The 27,775-nt window shown below is 36.4% G+C and overlaps 1 protein-coding gene across 3 annotated transcripts in view; it reads right to left on the reverse strand.

The window, feature by feature from the left end:
• Positions 1–27,775, reverse strand: part of LOC131065063 (nuclear pore complex protein NUP85) — a 169,476-nt gene that overhangs the window by 41,230 nt on the left and 100,471 nt on the right. For all 3 annotated transcript variants that reach the window (XM_057999480.2, XM_057999472.2, XM_057999467.2), the window contains 3 exons: positions 26,007–26,111; positions 25,823–25,879; positions 4,828–4,974 (listed from right to left, as the gene is read on the reverse strand). In XM_057999480.2, the coding sequence (XP_057855463.2) occupies positions 4,828–4,974; positions 25,823–25,879; positions 26,007–26,111 (309 nt within the window). The remainder of the gene's footprint in view (positions 1–4,827; positions 4,975–25,822; positions 25,880–26,006; positions 26,112–27,775) is intronic.

The following is a 27,775-nucleotide window of genomic DNA, read 5'->3' on the forward strand; positions in this document are numbered from 1 at the left end:
TAAATCAATCTGATCAAAACAACGATATTCAAATATTGTGTGAACATGCATTGTTTCCAGGTGTTGTGACAGTTGTTGAACTTCTGTCTGTGTTCCAACATGATGTTAGTCAAAGATGCCATCACAAAAATGGAGGTTGAACGAGGTCAACCTAGTGAAAGCATGAGATAGAAGAATCTGATTCAAAAATCAGAATAGAAGCAGCTGCACAAAAAATCTGAAACCCTGGAGGAGAATTCTGGCACAAATTCCAAGGTGCAAATTTCAAGGTTTGGAAGAAACCCAGAAATTAAAATTTTCTGCACATTTAAAACAACATAAATGGTGCCCAAAAAACAGCAAAAATCCCAACGTCCACAGAAATAGCAGAAATTGTGAACCGTTTTTAAATTCCAAGGCAAATTTGCTGGCACAAAATTCGAGGCACGAAAAACGAGGCACCCAGAAAAATTTGAGACCAACCCAAAAAAGCTCTCGAAAAACCCACCAAGAATCTAAAAACAAAATACAAATCCAACGGCTCAAAGATCGAGGCATGGAAAACGATGCACCCAGAAAAATCCGACAACGACCCAATTGAGGTCTCGAAAAACCCACCAAGAATCTACAAGCAAAATAAAATTTTGACTTGAACTGAAGGGTCAAAACCCTAGTCGAAAATTGCAGAAATCCTAAGAAAATTTTCAATCTACAAAAAAAACTCCAGGTTGCAGACCCGAAAATCCCCAGAACGCTAAAAAAAACATGAACTGCTGCCCAACACAAAAAAATTCTCCCACGAACCAGAAACCTTCTAAACCTTCAAAAAGCCTTCAAAAAAGCAAAACCAATTTTTTATAAAAAAACAATAAAAAAAAATCTGGAAAATATTCCAGAAAGAAGGCCATGAATTTTTATTAAAAAATTCGCCAAACTTTAAAGAATCCCATCGACCCGCTGTGATACCATGAAAGATAAATTGAATGAATGATTCAATAATCGGATGATTACATTGAACGATATACACATGTATATATAGAGGTTACAAGACAATGTTCTATAATTAGAACATAACGTTAAAGTAAAAGATTAACGAGCTAAAAGCTAAATTAAGCTTAAAAGCTAATTAATTAAAAAGAAAAAGCTAAATACTAAATAAAGCTTAAAAGCTAATTAACTAAAAAGCTAAATGACCATTAAACAAGGAACTAAAAATAGGTGACTAAAATATAATTAAATATTCTAATACTTAGAACAATCTTGTCCATGTTTATTTGACATTACTGACAAGAACAAACCCAATGGTTTATATACCTTTAACATCAAACTTAAACAACAAATTGCTTCCACAATGGCTTTGACATCAATGACAACTTCCAAATCACTTATAAAGATAATACAAGGAGCTTTCTCCTAATCTAACTATTTCAACTACTCATTTGCTATGTACACTCTTACTTTTATTTGCTAGATACTTGGAAGTGTCCAAAGTTTGCCACACCTTGATCACACATGTTATTGATGCTAGATATGTCAAGGATGGGGACATCACAACAGAATGACAAAGTCAGATGTCCTTTTCACGTATCTCGATACTCACTTCGTTGCAACCCAATGTTCTTCCTTACGAGCTATCATGAAACGAGAAATGTAACTCACCATTGTTTGTGGTCTAACAAATTAATAGACAAAATTGATGCTCTTGATGAAGATAAAAAGATGATTTTTATTTGTAATGACTTCCATGTGCAGTCGCATTAATAAAAAAGCATAGTTCAAAAACCCAGCAAGAATTTGTAAATTCCATGTGCAGTTGCACTAAAAAAGAGAGTAGTTCAAAAACCCAGCAAAAATTTGTAAATTCCTGCAAGAAAAAAATAACTCACATATGAATCATGGCATGTACTTGCTGTAGAAACTTGCAAGTTACTCAGTGAGTCTCTGATAAGACTCACTTAGTGATTCTAACAAGAGAATTCAGCCACTACACAAGACCCTTATTTTTATCAAATTTGTCATTTTTGTCTCTACAATGTGAATTTATTGTTGAGTGATTAAAAGAATTTTTAATGGTTGGTATAAAGCAATGAAATTATAAAATTAGCATGTTGCCTCCAAAACCACTTTGGTTTTGAAAACCAAAAAAATAAAATTCTTAAAGCTGTCTGGCATGGAAATGTAGAGTTCTTTTCCATTTTGTATGGCTTGTAATAACAAAAACAACCTTTTCCATATTTTCATGATTTTTTCAGCAGTTTTTAAGTTTCCCAGTTGAATCCCAAAGAACTGAAATCCATTTATACTCTAGTTTGCCAAGTCAATTCCAGTTCCAAGTAATGCTACTATGATCAAAATAGACTTATGTATTCTCCAAATTCATTCTTTATGCCTATCATGTGTTACTCAATTTATTTTGTGCATTTATATAATTTATTTTATTTGACAATTTCTTCACCCATCCAAATTCAAGTCAAACCTTTAAGATGTTGTATTTTAGCTGTCTAATTTTTTGAGCTATGATATAAACCATTTTGATTTATCTTTAACATTTATGATTTCCTTCCTGGGCTGATCCAGTCAATCCGAATCAAAAGAAGGTAACTTGACTCAAACTGGAAGATGGTTGGATCAAGATCAAGTTCAACAGGGTGTCAAAAGGTGATTCAGGTCCATTTGGGGCTGGGTTTGTTTCTCAGGACAGCAATGGTAATAGATGTTGCCTTTGGAGCCAAAAAGTTGATGCATGGTATGAATAATAAAGCCAAGGCTCAAGCTGCCATCTCGGCAATAAAAATGGCGAGCAAGTTGTCAATCCCGAAACTACATTTAGAAGGTGATTCCTTAATAATTACTAATGCAATTTCGAAGGGTGAAGCTTTAGCTTGGATTAAATAAACTTATAAAAATCATTTAAAGTGAGCTGTCAAAGTTTGATGAGTTTAAATTAACTCATACGAGGCGGGAAGAGAATGTTTTAGCTGACACCCTATCAAACTGAGCGGTGGCAATTAATGATGCCCAAATTGATGAGATTTGGCAAGATTTAAGAGATTTGCAAGTTGATGACTGGACATTTCCATATGCAGCCAAAGAAGGAAGTATTAATGAAGCATAATGTCTACCTCTTGCATGATGGTATACGTGTGAAGCCCTTCATATTTGCTGGTTGTGTCTTATCAAAGCTCATCTGCATTTGGCCTTGACTGTTGTAAGGAATGGTGAGATTGTCAAGGGTTGCAGACTGCAATGGAGGCGAACTTTACTCTAATTACCAGAAAGCAACAGCTTACTTTCTTGGGGAAAATTTCCGAACGGAAACAGAGAAATGTCTTCAAAATTGAAAACCCAATGTTCTTGCAGATGGTGGATGTTTTGCTGGGTGAAGAATACATGAAGTCGGAATATAAATATCAAACTAATGTCGATATTGCATCTCTCTTTTTGGCCTGGTGTCTGAATCTTGGAAACAAGCAAGATGTCCACTAGGTAAATGAGGGAATGTGTGAGAGATGAGTGGACTAACAGGATGGGTGCATTCATAGCAATGCTGAGGCCCAGTGAAGGGTTTGTGGCGTTGAACAGTGAGTGGATGCATGTTGCAGAATTTTCTTGGCCTCTAAGACCCTTTCTCTTGTGGACTGCATCTGGTAATAGGGAGGAGCAGTGAGCGAAAGCCCAAGTGGACTGGGATTTCATCAAAGAATATCTCCAGGACCGTGAGCGGGAGGTGCAGACAGTGGGCCCTGGGGCTGTAAATAATTAAAGTTAGAGATTGAAATTCAACGAGGACTATTAGGTTAGCAAGCTGCAGGAGGAAGAGAAGAAAAATTGAAACAGATTGGTAATAGTTAGTTTTTGTCTAGACTTTTTTGGTTAAATCAAGTCCATCTAAAGTGTAATTATGTTTTGCTTGCTTGGAAGGTCTGTTTGTAGGTGTAATTGGCTTGGTTTTTCTCTGCCATGCCAAGCAATTAACAATCAAATGTAGTAAATGGCTTGATAGGGTGGTGAATAGTTCTCTAATGGGCGGTCTGTTAGGATTTTGATCTATTGACTAGGTTATAGTTTTATAAGTGGATGAAGCCACATTATTACTGAACTTTGTAGGAACTCTTTACTATTTTCTATAATTAAATATCATATTTACCAATCCAAAAAAAAGCATTTATGATTTGACCATTCATCAAATTATCAACTACTAGCTGTCTAAATTTTATTTTTGTACATTTTTTGCAAATTATGGGTATATATATGTATGTATATGTGTGTGTGTGTGTGTGTGTGTGTGTGTGTGTGTGTGTGTGTGTATTCAAGTCATTTCTGGGGAAATTCTTTTGCCCTCACCAGCACCCTCTTTGGAATGAAAACTTTCTTTGGTATGAGAATTCCTTGTATTTTTTGTAAATTTTCAAAAAAGATATATTCTTTTCTTACACCAAATATTTTGCAAGACTTTTCTTACTCCACATCTGGTTAGTATTATCAAGAGTCCAATAACCATGCACACCCGTGATTACAAGATGCAAGCAATATATTGTTTTAGAGCCAAGGGTAATATCTTTGGTCCATGGATTGATGCACACTCGAATAAGGTGTCCTATTTATTGCATTAGGGAATCTATGATGAAATTTATATTGTTTGACTGAAAAGCCATGTCTGAAGAGTACATATTCAATCAAAATTTAGATAGCATTTCCAAACAGCCTCATCTAGGCGGCCCGCATTATAATGTCCACATTAAAAGGTAACATGCATAATGGTACTTTACATGTTTTTATCCGCAGATGATATAGAGTATACAAAACAGATTGATCCAGAATTTCATAAATTATAACGACATTTGATACCTGAAATGCATCATCTGAAACAGATTTTCCAACAAATCCTAAGAGATGCTCAGCAATCGCATTAAGCCGATTTTCATCCCGAGCTTGCTGCAACCAAAAAATACCTGCCCCTTTTCTGCCATGCTTCCAGTGGTGCATCCCAACAATCTGCAGATTTGAAACATTGCAGACAATCAACACAGATGCGAAGCTGAACTGAAATGAATGCATTTACATAGAACAACCACATGTCTTTGACCAATAGGCTTAAAATAGCCATAGGTCCTTATTAAAACTCTTATTATAAGAAATAAAAAATATCAAATATACGAGGACCATAGTCCTCAAAACAGCAATTATATATTCCATTTAAAAACTGGCTATGAATTAGAGAAAGAAAACATTATTTGATAAGTCCCTAAGATACGGTTCTGTGAATAAGAGAAAGAAAACAATTATTTGATAAGTCCCTAAGATACGGTTGAGTGTTTAACATGCACCTTGCACATCAAAGAACGTACTCACAACATTAAGGTCTTACCATGAATCTTATATCTATTACAGATAATGCTAGAGTTTAGGCTCAGTTGGCAAAGAATGGCTTTTCCCCAAGTTATTTAAATGTATAACTCTCCTCGACTTAGGAGCATGCCTGGCAGCCACAGTTATTTGGTTAAGGTCAACACAATTGCACTGGATTAATATATCTAGCTTACACCCTCCTTCCAAAACATGATAAAGTTGTTACTCCCTACTGCACTACTGCATAAAAACTAACATTGTTCCTCCCTACTATACTACTCAGAACATTAAGGTCTAAGCATGAACCTTATGTATATATAAGAGATAATGCTAGCATTTAAACTCACTCAGCTAATCCACAGAAAATGACCTTTTCTCAACTTCAAATATATAACTCTCAATGTCTTAGGTGATGCCTACCAAGCACAGTTATTTGGTTAATATCAACAAAATTGCACTGGTTTAATATAACTAGCTTAAACACTCCTCCCAAAACATACTAAAGTTGCTACTCCCCACTGTACTACTACATAAAAGTGTCTTTCAAAGTTCCCAAAAAGAAGCATGTCTTTACTCCCCTCAAAAATGGTAAAACAAAGTAATAATGAACATTGACTCGTTCCATAATCAGCATCAGGTATTTTCCTAGACCTCTCCAAAGCACTAAACAAGATATACAAATTTCAAATCATTATACTTTTAAAAGCCAGCAACCCCCTACATACCATTTCCTAAAACTCTTCCAACTAAAATTACTAAATCAACATCAACGTCAAAAAATCCAAAAAGGAGAAACTTATTTTCAAGATGAAGAGTAAGGTGAGATTTTGTGTCAGTGGTAAATTTGCTAGCTTACAAATACTTTAGAAAATCAGGGTTACATGAGTGCCCCTAAAGTTTAAACTGCCCATTCCCATCCTTTTTGGAGACAGCAAAACATGGCAACAGCCAAGTGTGTAGCCTCCACTATCCTTATGGTTTTTGAGATGTGTCCCCAAAACACCTTGTTAGGAGGATCCATGTCATGGAGAAGTATGTTCTATTGCTCAACCATGCCAAGGTGTAACAACTACCCCCAGTTTTTTTCTTTTGGCAATATGGTTTGACAATATAAATATGCAAGATAAATCACACTGCTGAAATGTGGACTGTTAATAACAAGGTTGTACCAAGACGGGGGTACTTGGAGACTCTGGAGACTGGTACCACCACCAGTACTGGTACAGTTATTTTTCAAAAATAGGAGATAGGGGGTACTTGGAGACACCAACTTTTTTTTTAAAGCAAAATGACATTGAACTTTCAAAACAATACCATTAAGCATTAACTTTGAAATTTAAGTAAATAAATGTCACACAATCATTGTGTCGAAGTTTCAGACTGATTACATATTGAAATTAGCTTGTGTTGATAAGCAGCAAGCTGATATGCAAACAAAAAAAAAAATATATAGAAATATTAGATGATCTATCATCTACTCTTCTATGTCATGATCATCCATATCAAGGTCCTCAACTATGATGCTCTCCAAATAGTCATAACAGGGTGTAAATCAATAAGGCCATTTGGTTCAACCACTTCGTCCACAATGGCTGCAACTTCTCCATTGGGTGAAATTTGATACCATTTTGCTGAAGGACCCTCATTGTATCCAAGATCTACACAAGAGAGAACATGAAGTGAGCTATGAATGTAAACCAAGTTCTCTACTTTCTTTGATCCTAATTTCTTCCTCTTTAGTGAATGAATGAAACCATAAGTACTCCAATTTCTCTCACAAGACGAAGAGATAGATACTTGTGAGAGAAATCTTATTGCAAATGATTGCAATTCAGGGGTTTCACCTCCATGGTTCCACCACCACTCTATAGGGTCTTTCTTTACTTTCATATTATATAAAGCTTCCACGGAAGCAAAATCACCTAGCCCACATGAAAACTTATTCCATTGACTCCTCAAAATTGAATCATCCTCACCTCGGCCATAGATCTTTCTAATTGCACACCCAAAATCCCTTCATTGCCTATCTATCCTAATGTGGAGCCCTCTTATTGGTCACTTCTATATCATACCATTTAGGATTAAGGGCATAGGCAGCACAATAAAGAGTTGTGTTAAGTTTGTTTCATCTTCCATGTAATTTTTCATATATCAAAGGATATAGAGAAATATCTTTTGCATCTGTTATCTTCTTGAATCTTTCATACATGGAATCTATTGCTTCATAAACCTCTCCCAAACATGCCTTGTCTAAATCTGCAAATCTGATCACCTCACATATGGGCTTAATAAATGTAATATCCCTTGGCTAATCTGACCCTGTTTCGCTTATTTGAACCCCAAGGAATATTGTCAAACACTTGGCATACAATGTTTGAAGCCGCTGTAGTGAATTCTTATTTGTCTTCTTTGGGTTTGTAGGCTGCAAATGAAGTTATGGAAAGCTTCTAACAATGCAAAGTTGTTATAGAAATGATATGCTAGCTGTTTTAGAGCTTACACACACGTGAAATGATTGAAATTAACTAGTACAGCTAGTAGACATTAAGACAAACACTTGTCATGCATCCCAAAGTACACCTACAGCTATTAGGCATTTAAGCAAACAATTGGCATGAAAGCTAAATGGCTGATCAATGCTGAATGTTACCATGAATGTGGAATATACAAATTATATCTCCATTAAACATATGCAACCTCCAAGTATTTCATGATATAATCATAATAGAAAATGATGCAATGAAGTAATGATTTTCTAATACAATGACCATAGATAGAAAACCTGGAATTTCAATGGCTGCCTTGATATATTGGTTTGATTCTCCTCATATGCAAATCCCTTGTCAAATATATATAGCTGTTCAACCTTTCTAAATCCCCTTCTATAGAACTCAAACTACTGTAGCGCACTGTTCACGGCACTGTTCATGCACACTGTTCATGGCACTGTAGCGCACTGTTCACGGCACTGTAGCGCACTGTAGTCTCTTTCAATCTGCAAACAAACTCTGAAATAAACCCTCCAATCAGCTCAATATTGACTTCTGAATGAAGCCAACTCTCACAAGCATAATCAGATGATATTGCACACCCTCTATATGCTGTTACAATGAAGAAGCCACGCTCTCCAATGCCGACAAGCCTTGAATCCTGCAGAAACCCTTGGTATTCTACACTTCAACGCTCCAGAGAAACTTCAATCAAAAACTCCAATCACATAATCAATCCCCTTCTATTCTTTTCAAAAGCCTTATATATATTTCCCATGAAGGTTTGATTTTCTCCAATAAGGCATTAAATCAATTAATGATATTAAATGACATTTAATGATATAATATTTTCACTTTGTCATTTAATATTTCACCTTGGTAAAAGAGCCACAATTAATTAATTAAATGGTCCCCTTTAATGATACTTGGACCCTTACTAAAGTTATAATATAAAATTATATTATAACTTAATAATATAAGCTCTAAACATTAATGTTTATTTAAACTAAATAAACATTAATATCTCCATTAATATTCAACATTTTTGAACACTGTCTGAACTGGGAGCTGACATGATGAAGCTGCATATGACCATACCCCCTTTACTAAAAATAGCAGGGGTCCATCTCTAACAACCCAAGACTTACTAAAAATAGGAAGTAGAGCAAATGATGTCCGAATGATGCCAAACGAAGACCAAATTGAAGCACTCTGAACACTGGAGATGATACCAATCCTCAAAAGACCCTCTATCCAACACATTAGCCTACGAGGGTCAGGATAATAGGCTAATCTCACAAAATCCAAGTCTGCTAAAATGGGGACATTACAGTCCGCCCCTCCTGAAATTGCTTGTCCCCAAGCAATATCGACTGCAAAGAAACTCCTCCACCTAGATCCCAAATGAAGACCTGTGTAATGTCCCTGGTATTACCAAGCAACTCCTGTAATGCCCACACCAAAGGCACAACTAACAAGACCTGCCAAACTAAATCAACCTCAACAGCAGGTGTCACAAGAACATGAACATCAAGTGGAAGCAACTCTGAAAACTGACAATGTTTGCTTCCCAAAACTGCGCAAGATAAGTTGCCAAACATATCATCTAACACATGTGCAACTGAACTATGCATCTGAGACAAATCATGTAAATGAGAACCTGAAATGAGACTACCAACGATGCACACCATGTACATGCAATGAAACCTACTAGGGAACATTAACCGGAATGCAGATGCACACAAAGGATCCCTCCAAATACTCGCTAGTGTCCCACATAGTATACCTGGATTCCAAATCCAGGGTAGAAATCTGCCATGTAAACCTCCCTCAGACTTTCGCTGCTCAACACTGATCGCCACTTCACCATGCGGGATGTGGTGAAGCCAACCCATGAGACCTATCCAAACTGCAACACTAACTCTATCATCACCTGGATCCCAATGCAATCTATACACACATCCATCTGTACTGTGAAGATAGGAGTACCTGGAAACATTTGCTATGTAACATCTCTCCACAACCTCTGCTAAACCCTCATGGATGTGATATCCAACCAAACCATCATGCCCATTGTCACCATAGTCTCTCTGAAGCCATGTATCCAAAGATAGCCTCTGTGTCATAGGAGTAACAATCTCCACCGGATACACATCAACATGATGGGAAACTGAACACTGCTCGAGCAAGTAGCCACCAACAATCAACTGAGTCGGGTACTTGCAACTGCTAGTTCCATTTACTGAAAATGGTAACTCTCCATCCCACAATGGATGGTATAATCCTGAAGACAATCCACATCGATGCATCATCAAGTCCTCCACGTGTGGATCAAAAGAAAAGTGATGAGCACTCCTCACTGTGTAGTTGCGATAAAACGCTCCAACCTCGGTCAAGGGCTCATCCCTAACAATACTGGAATCATGAGATGGCTCCAATCTCTGACCCCGAACAGTTGATTGGGTAGGGACTCTGGTAACCCTCTCTGCAAACCCAATCACAAAATCTCTATTAGGAAGCATTGTAGTCAGAGTATCAATAATTACTCCCACACCACGCCTGATGGCGAGAGAACCTCGGATGAGAGTATCCTTGGTGGCTCCAAATGGACCCTCTCGAAACTCAGGACTCTCAAGAAGGTACTGAATAAATGAATCTGTGCAGTAAAAACAATATAAGGCTGAGTCAACCTTATCCTCTAAGACCTGCAGCTGATCACTCTGACTCTAAGAAACAACAAGCTGGCGTCCAAAATCAGCTGCATGGGATGAAGTTACAGATTTGCTTCCAGGAGAGGGAAACAAATCTACATGAGAGCCATACTCCCAACCAGATGACACTATGCGAGTTCCATGTGAAGTGGATGGAGTAACGTCGCGAACTAACACACAACTCTCTGGAGAGTCCACCATTGCCACACAAGAGCTATCAACAATCTGACCTGTATCATTTGTCATAGCACTAACCTTGGGAGAACCTGATGCAACAAGTGGTTCTCTGCTACTCTCAACACAAATACTCATCCCAACTAAGTCACCTGTACCTGCATTAGTGACAGATGTAACCACATCCTCAACATACCCATCACTACAACCCGTGGGTGTAAACTCATCACCAAGTGATGCTATAGGAAACTCAAGTGTATCCACAGATGGTGAAGATTGTGCTAAACTCAACACCACGGTAAGTTCCTCAACCTGTGACTGTGACTCACGAAGGGCTGATTGAGTGCTCTCCAACGAGTCCATAGTCACCACAAGCTCATGGGTGAGCTCATCAACCTCCTCCTCCTTTCCCTTCAGTGCATCGTAGCAAGTGCAATCCCACTCGAGAAGATAATCCCTATCAGAAAGTAACTGCAAGTAATTTTGTTTCATTATCCCAATAGCTGCTCGGAGTGCATGGAACTCTGCTTGGGAAAGGCTACTATCACCGTGCTCATATGTCTCAGGAGTACTCCAACCAAAGGTCGCCAACATTTGTCGAGCGACATCAAAATGCTCCAAAGCTGTAGCAATCATATCATCATTAACCTTCAACTGCCCAGCTAGATGATGATACCCCTGTGACTCATTCTTTCCACCCAAATCTGCACTATGGTATGAAATTGAATCAACATCACTCACCTCGTGATCAACAACATCATGCGTGCAATCAATTGTGCACACATCAATATCTAAGGTATTGCTGCTATGTACCTCATAGGATGGCTCAACTGGCAAGGTAGAAGTTGTTGTTATGACAATATCTTCACACACTTCCACTTCCAATGCAACTACATGGCCATCCAAATCATGATTATGGGATCCTATGCCAAAGCATGAATCTTCAAACTTGTTCTCTAAGGTCTGATCTGAAAAATCAGACTCTAAATGACATGAATCCACATCACACATTACCCCATTAGTACCCAAATCTCGCGTACCTTTATGCGGCAACTTAATAGAAGCATCTTGCACATGTGTAGTCACTGCTCTCTCATGCTGATGCAAAATTTCATCACTGCTGTCATGTAGATCAGAACTCTTATGAGCCAAAATTCCCATGCAATCCTCATTCTTGACACTTGTATCACGAGTGCCAATACTCAAGGTCACTCCCACAACACTTTCTGAACTTTCCATGACTTTCAAATCATCATTACGCTCAAGTGCAAGGCTGCTGTCATGAAAATCAGACTTGTTATCATGACTGTTAACAACTTCTTGAGTGCCAATAATCACCACATTCTCTTCAAGTTTCACCCTTTTATCCTTAAAAATAGATGTCATATACCGAGCAATTCTATCAAGTTTTGCAGGGTGTGAAATCAATTCATCTAGCTTCTTCTGGTTTTGTTTTAACTTTTCCAATGAGGAATACACTTGCTTCCTATTCTGGTCCAACTGATTCTGGGTACTTGAAGTAACCATGATTAACTAGCTGAATCAATCTACCCAACAGGTTGGCAGGAAACCGCTCTGATACCACTGTAATATCCCTTGGCTAATCTGACCCTGTTTCGCTTATTTGAACCCCAAGGAATATTGTCAAACACTTGGCATACAATGTTTGAAGCCGCTGTAGTGAATTCTTATTTGTCTTCTTTGGGTTTGTAGGCTGCAAATGAAGTTATGGAAAGCTTCTAACAATGCAAAGTTGTTATAGAAATGATATGCTAGCTGTTTTAGAGCTTACACACACGTGAAATGATTGAAATTAACTAGTACAGCTAGTAGACATTAAGACAAACACTTGTCAGCATCCCAAAGTACACCTACAGCTATTAGGCATTTAAGCAAACAATTGGCATGAAAGCTAAATGGCTGATCAATGCTGAATGTTACCATGAATGTGGAATATACTAATTATATCTCCATTAAACATATGCAACCTCCAAGTATTTCATGATATAATCATAATAGAAAATGATGCAATGAAGTAATGATTTTCTAATACAATGACCATAGATAGAAAACCTGGAATTTCAATGGCTGCCTTGATATATTGGTTTGATTCTCCTCATATGCAAATCCCTTGTCAAATATATATAGTTGTTCAACCTTTCTAAATCCCCTTCTATAGAACTCAAACTACTGTAGCGCACTGTTCATGGCACTGTTCATGCGCACTGTTCACGGCACTGCAGTGCACTGTTCACGGCACTGTAGTGCACTGTAGTCTCTTTCAATCTGCAAACAAACTTTGAAATAAACCCTCCAATCAGTTCAATATTGACTTCTGAATGAAGCCAACTCTCACAAGCATAATCAGATGATATTGCACACCCTCTATATGCTGTTACAATGAAGAAGCCATGCTCTCCAATGCCGACAAGCCTTGAATCCTGCAGAAACCCTTGGTATTCTACACTTCAACGCTCCAGAGAAACTTCAATCAAAAACTCCAATCACATAATCAATCCCCTTCTATTCTTTTCAAAAGCCTTATATATATTTCCCATGAAGGTTTGATTTTCTCCAATAAGGCATTAAATCAATTAATGATATTAAATGACATTTAATGATATAATATTTTCACTTTGTCATTTAATATTTCACCTTGGTAAAAGAGCCACAATTAATTAATTAAATGGTCCCCTTTAATGATACTTGGACCCTTACTAAAGTTATAATATAAAATTATATTATAACTTAATAATATAAGCTCTAAACATTAATGTTTATTTAAACTAAATAAACATTAATATCTCCATTAATATTCAACATTTTTGAACGTCGTCTGAACTGGGAGCTAACATGATGAAGCTGCATATGACCATACCCCCTTTACTAAAAATAGCAGGGGTCCATCTCTAACAACCCAAGACTTACTAAAAATAGGAAGTAGAGCAAATGATGTCCGAATGATGCCAAACGAAGACCAAACTGAAGCACTCTGAACACTGGAGATGATACCAATCCTCAAAAGACCCTCTATCCAACACATTAGCCTACGAGGGTCAGGATAATAGGCTAATCTCACAAAATCCAAGTCTGCTAAAATGGGGACATTACAATAAAATCCACAACAAACTTAACATTAGCCCAAAAATGGTCATCAAAGACCATACCTCTCACCTCAACTGCAATATCTGATGTAAATTGTCTCCAAGCTGCCCACGCATCACTAACAACCGTGGAATGACAAAGCTCCTTTGACTTCACAAAGGCAGTAAAAAAAAATGAAGTAAAAAGCAAAACATGTATCAACAAGTTTGAGAAATTCCACCTTCACAAATTTACGATAAATGGCTTGTGTGTGGTGATGGTTACATATAAACATTTGTATTTTTCTGCCCTTCTGTGATGTCCCCATCCAGATGCTAGAACTCTAGAACCAAACAACTAAAGGAAAGCTCCTTTTATTATCTTTATAGATAATAGAAGGCACAAGTGAACTCTTAAAAAGACATATGAAGAAGGAAACAATTAAGATAGTCTCATTAAAAATGACTCTATGATTAATAAAGATTATAGATATGAAGACACATATAAATGTGGACAACAATATATGTTTATAGCCGACTCACGAGAAAGCATTCGAGTCTATGGTTAAAGTCAGCAATGGAGATATTGACTAGCTGGTTGGAGGAGGAATTATTTTTTATATACCTATTCACATTTGCAGCACTTACAAAAGTCATTAGACAGTCGTGTAAAAGGAGGGTGATTACCCATCCAGTTACAAGGTGAAGGAATAATGAAGAAGGGTGGAAAATAAAAAGAGATATTTTATATCCACCAGCAGACTTATAGAGTGTGGTGCGTCAGATTCATGAAGTGGTATAGTGTGGGAAGACTACTAGGAAGATCGGAATTGTCTTAGTATCACACATACAAAGAATTGAACAAATTGGAGAAGGTCGATCATCAAACATTGGGCAACGGGTGCATCTATATGGTGGGTGTACCCTTCTACAATAAGGGATGTGATATATGTATATATTCAGCGACGTGTTATACGTAGTATTAAGAGTGTAGTATTGTAAGAGAGCGAAAAGTGATATATGTATTTGGATGAGGAAGTAAACAAAGAGACAATAATCGGAAAATAAAATACTTTCATGCCTTCATAATAGTTTCCAAAAGAGCACCGTAGTCCCTTGACATCAGAAATTATAATATTATAGCACTGGTCGTAGTTGCTGTCACTAATCAAATATAACAATATTAGCGGTAAAAATATCCAATATATTAGAGACTATCGTGGGTCAGCAAATTATCATCTTATGGTTATATAGATTAAAAGCATCAATAGAGTCATAAATCTGAAATCTGAAACCACCGATTTCATACATCACAAACACAATTGCCTTTAAGGTGACAGGTTAATGAAGTAAACAATCCATATGCAACATCGACGAATTCCGTTATAATGTTGTTGAGAACAAGCAAGCGTCTTCCTTATGGTGACAACTATACAGTGACAGTGATTCCCTTCATACAGCAATCTAAAGATGTCGTGGCCTGAATGATTAAATCAATAATAAGTTTAAGTCAAATTCTAAAGAAGGATTCATTAGTTAGAAAAGTGTTACCACTAGAGGGTGGATTCATCCTTAACAAGAGCTGCGATTAAGAAAAGGATGTGTCCATTCCTAAGCACGGGTTGCAACCATTCAATTCGCATCCCCTTGAAAACATATTAAGAGACATCGACCTCATTCTAAGAGGGGGAGGGAACATTGTTTTTGTTTATTATCGGTATCCTATTTGGATCTGCCCATTCAAGCATTATTGCTTTGGCACCCTCGGCCGCATGCATACAGATTTACAACCAACACAGCACCATTTATTGCAAGGAAAGATTGTACATATCAGACAGCCTCGGATTATTGTTGCAAGGTTATACAGCCATATTTGACACGGTAACAATATTGCCGTAAGCAATCTTGCATATCAGATACAGCTCTATCTTGTCATCCAATCTTTATCCCTTATCAATATAACTGAAAGGGAAAGTTTAAATACATAATTCACTTAGCATTCATTTATGTTGATTATAATAGAAAAAGAAAGTAACATTAATGGATTCATATTATTGATTATACCATTCATGCTATAATTTGATATTATAATCTTTAAATTTGGAGTAATTGTCTCTTAAGCACTAATAACCTAAGAAGGGGCATTACACCTTCTCTATGAGATGTGAAATCCATTGGAACTTGCCAATATCTTTGAGTGCATTATTCAACGAATGCACACAACATGGTGTCCTAAATATTTGCTTGTACCTTTTTTGCACCAACATGCCTGCTGCTTTGAAAACAGGGGCAGCATCAGCAACAACTTGGACTACATGTGATGCCTCCACCTCCTCAATGCCATCACATAGCTGGTTATGAAGAAATTCTGCATTTTTTTCTTACCCTGAACAATCTATTGCTACCCATACATCACAATACTACATCCTTCTGTAGCCCACACTCTTTTCAATGGTACAATTTGTTCCTCTAATCGAGTTTTTTCTTTATCAATTAGAGTAGTGTGAAGCTTTTGATACCCAAGCGGTTTATAGCCTGTTGGTGCATTATTGATAACTTAAAACATCTCTCCAAAGAAAGGTGAGTGAGCAACATCAAATGGTATTCCATTTGCATAAAATAATCGTGCAATTGCTGCATCAACTGCTTCTCAACCTTGCACATCAAACAACCTTCCAATGGGTTTTGAGTTGCCAATGTGTGGTCTTTTGTGAGCATGTTTTGTTGGTACATCTCTAGAAGTCACATCCACCTCTGAGTCTCTATTATGACATTGAGTTGCAGTAGTTGCCCCTGCGTTGAAGCATGAGAGCTTCCATCAGCAACTTTCCCATCAACCCTTTCATGATCCCTCATAGCACCCTATCGTTCTAACTCATTTAGACAAGGATCAACACCTTTTCCAAGGTGGTGAAGGAAATGAACCTTCACCCTCATGTAGGTACCTTGCCATGCCATTGGACAAAGTTTACATTTGATAGTGCCTATTCCACCTAAACCTTTTGGCCCCAAAACACGGCCAACCTACATCTGTAGGGGGTACAACCCTTGTTTTCCTCCACCTGACATTTTGAATCTAAACAAAAAAATATTAGGTTTGGAAATTGGCAGCAAGATGCAACATTTGAATTCAGAATATTTCATCATATTTATCTTGATTGACTAGTTAATATTGTTTCTTTATAATTATAGCTGAGTTACGCTAGTTAATTATGTTTTATTTGCACAAGGACTGTACAGACCCTAGATTCTGGCAGCTCCAAATGGAAGAGAAACGATTATGTTGAGGGAGTTTAAATGCAATATTTATGGAAAGCAGACCCAACCACCAGCCTATCAGAGATATATGGATAGAGAAAGAGAGCATGATGGGAGAAAAGGTGGAATCACTGCATATTAAAAAGGTTACAGAACCCTTTCCAACTGGTTGTCCCTTTTTTGAGAGTCTAGAACAGCTCTATGTTTGGTTTCAGCAGTCTATAAACTGCTCCTTTGTTCATGTAATCTGTAGTAGTGTCTTTTTGGCTCAAGAAAGCATTATCTACTACATTTCCAGGCCCCTTGATGCTCAGTCCAACATTGTTTGCTACAGTTGCATATCACAGGCCAGTATGGTATGTATGTTTTGATATGGAAATAAAGACTAATAGATTGGCACAGGATTTGTTTGTAATGTGAATAATTAACGTCACTGTTACCATTTCAATAAGTTGCAGAACAGCAATTAGTATGTTTATGAAGATTAATAATATGTGAAGATATTGTATATCATTATAAATTTTGAGCAATTTGGTTTAATATATTCTATCATACATTTGCTATCTACATGCATTGCTAGAAAAGTTGTTGCTTGGTTTGATAGACATTTCACCAATCACTCATTTAAATACACATAAAATCAGTTTAGGAGATTACATCTGATGATCTAACCCAGAAGTTGCCAAAAGTTGTATCATGCAAAACATTTTTGAAAAATGTTGAGCATTGTGACAGCTTGTCTCCTAAAAAGAGGAAAAATTATTGAAATTAGCAATAGGTGCCTCCATGGCAAGCCTTTCAACTAAAGGAGGTAGTCTAAAATTAACAGCATTATAATTTTAAAAAACTTATTAATAATGGCGTGGCAAACAAAGTCAAACCCATACAAATTTTCTTGCAGAATCACAACGGGAAAAAAACCTCAAAATCTCTTAAACACGGCAAAAAAAAACCACGAAATCCCTTCAACGCAATGAAAAACCCTAGCAAATAGACTCTCGTCACATTTTTTATCTCTGTTGACACATTATTAGGCTTTAATGTTTCATGTTTTAGGTTTTTTTCTTTAACTTTTTCTGTCAAAAACATGTGGAGACGTCCTCCCATCTCCCACCGACATCTCCTAACACGCGAAACACCTCCTTGCACGAATCCAAGGCAGGAGATCCTGTACGCACCCCAAGGGGTCAAGGACGCATCTCCCACCAACGTAGGTCATTAATTTTCAATGTCCTTGCAACTATTGTTACTCTTTCTTTGTTGGAAAATTATTACAAAGCCAATACATAGAACAAAATAACAACGGTGATAGGTCATAATGAGTGAAGAAAGACTATGATAGATCAGCATCATGAATCTTTGAACCTACAAGAAATATTGTTGTAGGTTTGTCATATTGTTACAGTAACTTTCGGGACTGTTTGGATCGCTCTAAAAATAAAATCTCTTCAATGAGACCACTATTGACAAGGAAAAGGCAAAACCGAAAAAGCGAAGTGGAGGGTCGTTGGTGTTTTTGCCCAGAATAATACTGAGTTGCATCTCAAGGAAAGCAGGTGAAAATCGATACATCTAGGGCACAGAATAGAGTTCGAAGTTGTGTCCAAAGCCAAAATAAACCCGAAGAAAACCCCGACATCTACTCAAAATCGCAAAGAGCAAGAACAAAGCTATTTTTTTATCATTTTCATTGTTTTCTCTGATGCAAATGCCAAAAGTCAATCGCTTAAGGTAAGAACAGAGAGTGAGTTCAAGCATTTTAGTTTGAAGGGAGGCAAAGTCATATCCCTCAATCTCCTTTGTTTTTTCTGTAAAAATATCAAAAGTTAGACACATAAGGTTAAAACACAAATAAAAAGTGCAGACTTTTTTTTATGATATCATCGTCTTGTCCAAGCTGTCAAAAACACCAAAGTAGTTTGGTGACATTCTAAATTGAAAAGGAATAAAGTTCGAATTTTTTCTTAAAAGCATAAAGAATGAGGAATGAAAACATTCTATCACCGCCCTTGATGATCTCATTAAAATACCGAAGTCAAGTTTTGAGTGGCATTTTAAAACGATAATCCCCAAAGTCGCATTTGCCATGTAAAGGACTTAAGTTCTAGCCCCAAAACAATTTGCCATCACCGAACTTTAGGAAGAAAGTGTTCTACCAAGTTTAAAAGGTTGAATTTAAAATAAAATAAAATAATCGAAGCTTAAGTGTTTTTTTTAGAACATAAAGTTAGCCTGGGCATCAAAATGTCAAGTTCAAAAGTCATGTTTTAGGAGCAAAGGACAAAGTTCGGCGTTTTAAATGGGGAGCAAAGTGATATTTTTTCCATTCATGGTCCAAAGGCCGAAATATATACCGAACTTTGTTTCAAGGCAAGTTTAATAACATGAAAACCTTGAGACTCCAAACTTTGGTATTTGCTAACACGAAGAGAATAAGGCGTTACTCCCAAAAGCATTCCTATCGCCTAAGAGGGGGCTCGAACTATCAAATCACGTCAAAGAGGGAATTGATGTAATATCATGATGGAGTTTTCTGGTTGGTTGCACCGAATGAAGATATTAAAACCAATTAAGGTTGGTATTAAGTGACAATAATGGAATGACAACATAATGATAATTAATCTTTGACCTATGTGTTCATGCAAGATGAGGAGCTCAAAGGAAGCCATGTGGAGATGTTTAAGTGCTACCATTCGAAGCATCGATTTAGCCAGAAGAAGAACACCACACCAGTACACTGAAGATGTCAGTGAACGGAGCCAAGTACAAAATCAAGGCAATTGGATGGGTAAGGACCCCTACCACCACCAAGTATTGCAGAGGGCCAAAGTAATGTTGTTTCAAGTCTTTGGAAGGAAGCAAAACACACAGAATGCTACGGAAGTATCCAAAAGCAGACGATTGACAGCTGGAAATGACAACTGCAAATGCTTTATTGTAAAGAGGGAATTATTATATTGTAAAATAACTAATTTTGGCTCAATCTAATACAATACAGCCAAAAGGTTAGTTATTTCTCCATCTACCCAAAGCTGTCATTTTGTCCTGTAGTGGAGGTAGTTGAAAGTGGTTGAAAAGGGGCAGTTGGGAGGTTATGAGAATTACTAGGTATGGGTCAAAGTTGTTAGGGCTTCTAGAGGACAGATCGAAGCCTTTGGATGGTTTCAATCCTGGCCTTTGATTCAAAATGTAAAATCTACAAAAGGCCAATGCCTCTATCTTTATAAAGCATTAGATAGTTAGAATCTTTAGAGTTAGCAAGTTAGCAATTAGAATTAGAAGTAACTGTAGGTAGAATGGAATTGCTAGATAGAAATTGTTCTAATGGCAATTAGAACAAATGAATGAAACATTGAAGCATGGTGTTTTGTCATGTGTCCTAATTTGTTTGCATAGTTTCTCTTCATCTGTTTAATTAGAGTTCAGTGATCTTAAAGGTGGTGTGAGAGTATATAATTTGATTTCAGGTTCATACCACTGGAGGCTTGTTGATTATAGTTCTCCGTGTATGGTTAGTTTGAACCCAATACTATTCTTAGTTCAATTGTAGGTGTTTGTCTCAGGCTGCGCCAGAATTGGGTGCCTGAATGAACATCCATAGTCTGAAAAACTTTTATTTCCTCGGAGCTTGCACTATTCTTGTGGAGTTGTGAGTATATCTCTAGCTAAGTAGGAACTAGTTTATTTGAAGTTTGTCTACCCGCAGCACCAACTGTCTCTATCATTGTCCTTAAGATTCCTAAACCCTATCCCTTTTGCTTTTATTTCCCAAGTTTGAGAATCAATGCATCGTCAAATGCAGACCAGCTTGTTATATTCATAAGTCCCCTCGTGTTTACCAGCAAAACACATCAAACCACTGTGTTATCCTAAGCAGCCAAGACTTGAGAATTGGAACCTTGAGGTTATCCCCTTTGACCAGCCCGAACAACATTAGGGACTTCCTTATTCAAGAGAGGATAGGATACTTAGCATCCTATTTTGTGTTGACCAAAAAGATTAGCGTACACTTTTTCTACGTCAACAATCCCTTTTCTATTTACATATTTCACAACCAAGATCAATATTGTTGATTAACAAAACCCTAGGTTGTTGGTTATGGATAACATGTATCCTAGATGAAGATGATTAATGTTGGTTGAAAATTTTGTACACTTGGGGGAAATATACAAAATTGTGGTTTCAACCACAACACACGAGTAAAAACTCTCCTAATTAAGGGAAGGCTCCCCCTATCTAACTAAAACTGAAATAAAAACAGGATGGGACAGCAGTCTTCCTTCTTTCTTCAAGAAAGACAATATCCTTTTCTCTTCACAGAAAAGGATAGCAATTGAAAATGAACAGCAGTAACTACTTTCAAGTGAAATGAGAGAAAGGAAATGAAGTTTCCTGAAAGCGCAAAGACTTCCGTCACTTCCTTCGGGACGGGACAGCAATATCAAGCTCAAAGACTTGACTATTGGAAGTCCTATCTACCCTTTGCCATACTAAATTTTTACAATGAATAAAAGATAACAACTCAAAGACTGGAATAATCTATTCTTTTAACACAAAGACAAGAACTAATGCAAGCTCAAAGACTTGCTGCTATTTCTTATCAAACAGTAATTTTTCCTCAAGAATAGATGCAAGCTCAAAGACTTGCTGCTCCTTCTAGAGATTTTCCTATTTTAATTAATCTTCTCTACTTGCAGCTCAAAGACTTCAAATCAGATTGGACTAAGCTCCTTTAGAAACACTTTGCATAGAAGAAATAAAAAGATTCAAACTCAAACATGTAGCTCAAAGACTCAAAACTTGAGTAATCCTTCCTTCTTATTCTTCAAAACCTTCAATTCACATACATAAGCTCAAAGACTTCTTGCTATAAATTTCACAAAGTTTTTGCTTGCTTTCCAAAAGATAAAAATTACAATAGACTACTCCAGTATTTATAGAAGAGGAGCCTTGAGAAAAAGGTGGGAGGATCCTAACTAACTTGAGAGATTCTCTCAACCACCAAGACTCATTCAATAACTAACTGAGACTTCATTAACTAACTAAGAGTTACTCCAACTAACTAAGACTTATTCCAACTACAGTCCTAATCGGACACAACTTGTAGTTGTCTTACATGTAATTACAAAAGTGTAATGTGTAACTTGCATTTTACAAAAAATACTTTTACATGTAACTTGTCAAAACGAAATTACAAATGCATAACTAAAACTATTCCATGTGTCTAAAGACACGACTCTAGCTGCATCATCCTTTGTCTGTGATGATCTTCATGTCGCTTCAGGATGCAAGAACTTGAAGTATTCTAGATTGGTGAAGACATCTTGAAACGGAACGGGAACTTGCATCCTTGTCTTCTTGCTTGGGGTAATACTAGTTTTTCAGGAGGGAAAGGGTAGCCTTCCTCTTTTCATGTCATGACCATCTTTGTCTTGAAAGCATTTTATGCTCTCGACCATGAATTGTTGTTGTATTTCTTCTTTGTATCATCCTTCATTCTTGAAATTTGCTTGCAAAATAAGGCCCATGCCTTAATCCATTGATTTGGTAGATCGTGTGTGCAAACCGGACTGACAAGGGAAGGGATAAATTGATGCAAAAATGGGCTCACAAGTGAATTTCGGGTTTTGGAAGCTGCATTACATGTGTGGGAAAAACAAGAGCATTACTTGCGATTGCGGGGAACAAACATGCAACTTCATATGTGTAATGGGTAAACACAAGTTTGCACTTGTAATTGGACCTTTAGAACTCATTTTCAAGTGTTTTTTGAGTGCTTTTTGGACCAATTTCGGGTTTTGGATGGCTGACCGCATGTAGACTTTTAAATGGGGAAAATGAATAAAAGTGTGAAATGAGTGGATGAAATGGTATGTACGGATGATGGAAATGAATATGAAAATATTTTGGGAAGATCATCTTCAAGAAAATGAGAACTTTCAACGTGTAATCCGGTTCTAAAACCCAATTATGAAAGGATAGGTATTTCTCATCTTTGCAACTTGGAATTTCAACAAAAGATGGTTAAATCTTTTATCCGTAAGGGAAGAACAATGATTTTCATCCAACTTGTAATCGGGATTTAAAATCCCGAATACAAGTAAAGAGGGAAAATGGAGAAGAACAATGCAATTCTAAAATTGCTATCAAAGGGGAAAATCTCTCTCACAATAAACCGATTTTTGGGGAAGAACCAACCATTTACAAATTTACAACTAGAAAGGAAAAACAAGAAAACAAGAAAACAAGAAAAATGAAACAAGAAGAAAATAAATCTTACCTTGCTCCAATCTGAAAATGCCTCTCCAAAAGATGATCAATCTTTGAAATAAAGAAGAATATCTCTTAAAAAGAAACTAACCGTATTCCAAAACCCTAGCCACGTTTTTGAAAAAATGCCCAAAACTGAAAAACGTGGCAGCAAATGCATGAGAAATGGCATGAAAAATGGCCAAGACTCTTTCTAACCTCAATACCTTAGCATACCAAGCCAAAACGATTCATAACATTGCTGATTCGTGTCATTTTTAATGAAGAAAAACGTGATTTTTTAGCAAAAATGTATTTGTTGTTATAAACCTAAAAACCAGCAAACTTAACCTCCATGTGGCGTGAAAGGTGTCTAAAAATGCATGGAAATAGGAAGGAATCCAAAACGCCTTCTATATCCCAAAAAATCTCCACAAAAATTTGCTAAAAATCTTCAAAAAACATGTTTTTCCTTGCAATTCGGGTATTTTGGAACAAATAGCAAGTTTAAAATGTATGAAACAATGAAAATCGGGTTTTTTGGAGGATATGACAAGTTTAAAATTTCACTTTTTCAACATGTTAGGCAAAATCGGGATTTTTAAGCCAAATAGCAAGTTTAAAATGTCAAAAATGCACTTTATGAGCAAAATCGGGTTTTTTGGAGCAAACTGCAAGTTTTAAATACTTGTAAATGGGAAATAAAATCCCTATTGCATGCAAAAACCATTAAAGTAGGGGTTTTTTGACCAAACTGCAAGTTTACTTGTAATTGAGTAAAAAAATCCCTATTTTAACTAAAAAAGACCAAAAAACAATAAAAAAGATAAAAACAACAAAGGGGAAATTTAAAACAAATTACAAGTAACATCTTTTAAATAAAAGTGCACATGTAATAAGTCAAAAATTCCCCTACAAAGACCAAAACAATGAATATCATTAAAACTTGCTCTTTGAAGAAAATTCTCCACCTGCAGTCGGGATTTTAAAACCCGAAATTGAAGGAAAGACATAGCAAACGAACCCAGAATTTGACGAAATTCGAAACGTAGTTCGAGGATGGACTGAAGATTAAGCCAGTCCAAGGATTAATCGAAATTATGCCTCGGGAAGCGTGCCATAGAGTAAAAATTTTCATTTTTTCACAAAAATTTCATGTAATGGTCCTTCATTTTTGAAAACAAAAATGAGGACAACAATTAATAGTATTTTCCACTCTTTGTGCTTACAAGCAGCAAAAACAGACTGCTTAGGGTCTACATCTTTAATAGTGTGTGCACACAGCCATGTGTAGAACATCTAAGCAGATGTCATCAAAAATTTGTAATTATTTACTGATCATATCAATAAACCTGATCCAATTCAGATCAGATTGTAAGATTTACCTTTTATTGCCAACACAATCCTCAAAGCTAGTTTAATCACGAAAAAACCATGAATGTGATTCACTTACAATTACACTCTTTTTTTTTAATATTCCTATACAACAATTATTCTTTTAATTTTCAGTAAATGCCTCTTTTTAACATGCAGGTAAGGGCTTTTCTAGATTAGATTTGGACTTTGCAAAAGCTACTGAACATTGGATCAATTGGGCATATTCAGCCCGCTCATTCTTCAGCAACTGTCAGTTCAATTCTTATTTAGTTAGGCCTAATTTCTGCTTTATGAGCTCGCCACCTGCATTTTCGAAGGATTCAGAAATTGGTTTAAAGTGATAAATTATGAAAAAATAGGATGTTGCATGAAGATCCTGTGACCTTGAAGGCCCAAAGTACCTGCCAAAGATATGACTGATTCAAATCAGATCACTGGTGTTTTCCTCTGATCACCAGCACAAACCTCGACGCTGGTTTATTTGTGAATAAAGTATATTTATTTAATTATTTTTCAAAAAAAAATGCAATTAAGCCTGTTTACTCATGCTTAAGTAAACTCACTTAAGCATGAGGAAACGGGCTTAATTGGATTTTTTCCCCTACTGTTATGAAAATTTTCAGCATTTTAAGATTTCCCAAGTTTTTCCCAATTAAATACCGAGTAAATAAATTACAATTATACTTTTGGTTTGCCAATGAAATCCCACTTCCAATTAATGCTACAGTGATATGCACCATTACTGCATGATTAACAAGCATTATTCATGGTCCCTCTCACTGGGCTTCATCCAAAAAAATTCAGCCACTACTATTTTTAATGTGCTAAAACATCAGGATTATTAGTTCAATGTTTCTTCTAGTTAGACTTCGCCCAAACTAGCATTGCTATTTCCTATTTATAGCCATCTTTTACACTTCCAAAAAGCAAGATCAAAATGACATGAAGCCACATAATACAAGCAACTTTTTGGTCCTTTTTTCCATCTACGATAATGTTCAAGATATGCCTAGACACAATAAGTGACTCCAACACATAAAACTAAGAGCAAATATAGAGTACTGCAAATATAATTCCAATATTTGATTTAAAAATAAGGATTCTTTCATAAGAAATGATACAGGACGACTGCAAGAAATAAAAAACTGATTACCTTTAAGATACTTTTGCCAACAGCATCAAGCTCATACAGGCGGCATATCTCAAGGACCTGTTCAAGTTACACATCAATTATAAATTAATTTAATGGATCTTTGTGCCTGGCCAACCCAACCAAGACATCTGTTATTAGCATATAAAGATATATCTAGCATATTCACTTTCTCCACTGTCTTTACCTTTAAGGCTAGTTGATTGTCTCCAGCAACAGGTTGCCTCAATAGTAAAATCTCCAAGAAACCCAGCCCCTGCCTTGGGCAAGATGCTAGATAAATAGGTGCAATCTGGAAAGGAAAAAAAATTGCAGCACAATTTAGTGGGTTATATATTAGAAAACTGGCTATAAACATTTTATGTCAAATATATTTTGCATATTCTCATGTGAATTTTTACTTGGTTCTAATTTTATGAAACATTAGCCTCTAGGCCATGGTACAAAAATAAATAACAAAGTTCCTATATTCAGGAAAGCAAAGACATAGTCTGTTAACAATAACACAACAATGAACTCGAGGAGATAAATAAACCGTCATTAGAAAGAGAGAAATGAAATACACACATGCCTTTTAGATTTAAGTGCTGAACTTTTCCTTAGGAAGCATTCAAAAAATTCGGAAAAGAAATGTCTATATTATGCACTAGGATGATAGTGATTTGTACTTGAATTTGGAATCACTTCCAACAAGGGACAAAAGATGTCTAGAGTTTTAAGTTGCATTTTTTAAGTGGACCATGATGCCAAAACAGAAGATGTATTCAATGTAAAGCGTGATCAATTACCAAAAGTCGATAAAGTCAAGGTTTAAAGAAAGGGTAAACACATTCAAGCTTAGTATACTAGAATTGCACAAAAAATCCCATCAATCTAGCTGCAATTTAATTTATATTCAAATCTAAGAATGAAGCAAATTCACATGGAAGAACATTCTTTAATCATCCAAAGTGAACAAAGAATCCCAAATGTTATCACTCAAAAGATTTTACAATTGCGGCAACAAAATACTAATTAAAAATCACAAGCAGCCTGCAATTGTGGCATCAAAGATGACTCTAACACCCCTTGATATTCCCTTTTTAAAAATGGAGACATGCATACATGGAGAGGATAAATTCTTTTGAATCCTTCTTCAAACTTTTAAATGATGAATTACACAATACTAAAGACTTGAACTACAACATTTGACATTAGAAATTACAGAGACCAGAGGCCTCCCTATATAAATTTGGCTAAAAGATCAACTCTGGCAAAGGACCCTAAAATTGACCTAAAAGCTCTTATCTCTACAAAGGCAACTTATTTTTATAACCCATTATTTTACCCAAACTTCCCACAGAGCTAATACCTAATTTAATCTGCAGCATTGCACATCCATCATGACAAGGGGAAAGAACAAAGTCACTGCTCACATGCCACTCAGTTCAGTTCAACTCATGATAATTATACTCAGTTGGGCTCCAAAATGATATGCTTTTAACTTCTTGCACAAGGCTTCCAATGATCAGATCAAACTTCAAGTATGCAGTCATTTAGTTAAATTTATCACAAGAACCTTTCCCCCAAAATAGTTTCCATTCTGAAATGTTGCATCTAAACATTAAATCCAATGTAGACCATATAGCATACTCAATCAAGCCTCAGATGAGAAATTCAATGATTGGAGGGTTTAATTTTCATACAACTTGTATTGTAGGACATTCCTCTAGACCAGATTCTCTCCAATAAAGGGGAGAATCTTCTTTAGATTTTGTTAGTACCAATATTACAAATTTGTAGCCTTAAACTAGGTCTTTCTTTCTTGTCATGTTATCAAAATTCAATGAAATTCCTTCCTAGTCGAATTGTAGGCTTCTCTAGCCTCAATCTAGTTTTTCAACTAGCATCCTTGCAGATTGTTGCAGGTTACATTGTGCCAAGTGGAAAATGAAAAAACTCGTGACTATAGGATAT

Source organism: Cryptomeria japonica, chromosome 1, assembly GCF_030272615.1.
Source record: "Cryptomeria japonica chromosome 1, Sugi_1.0, whole genome shotgun sequence".
Classification (NCBI taxonomy): domain Eukaryota; kingdom Viridiplantae; phylum Streptophyta; class Pinopsida; order Cupressales; family Cupressaceae; genus Cryptomeria; species Cryptomeria japonica.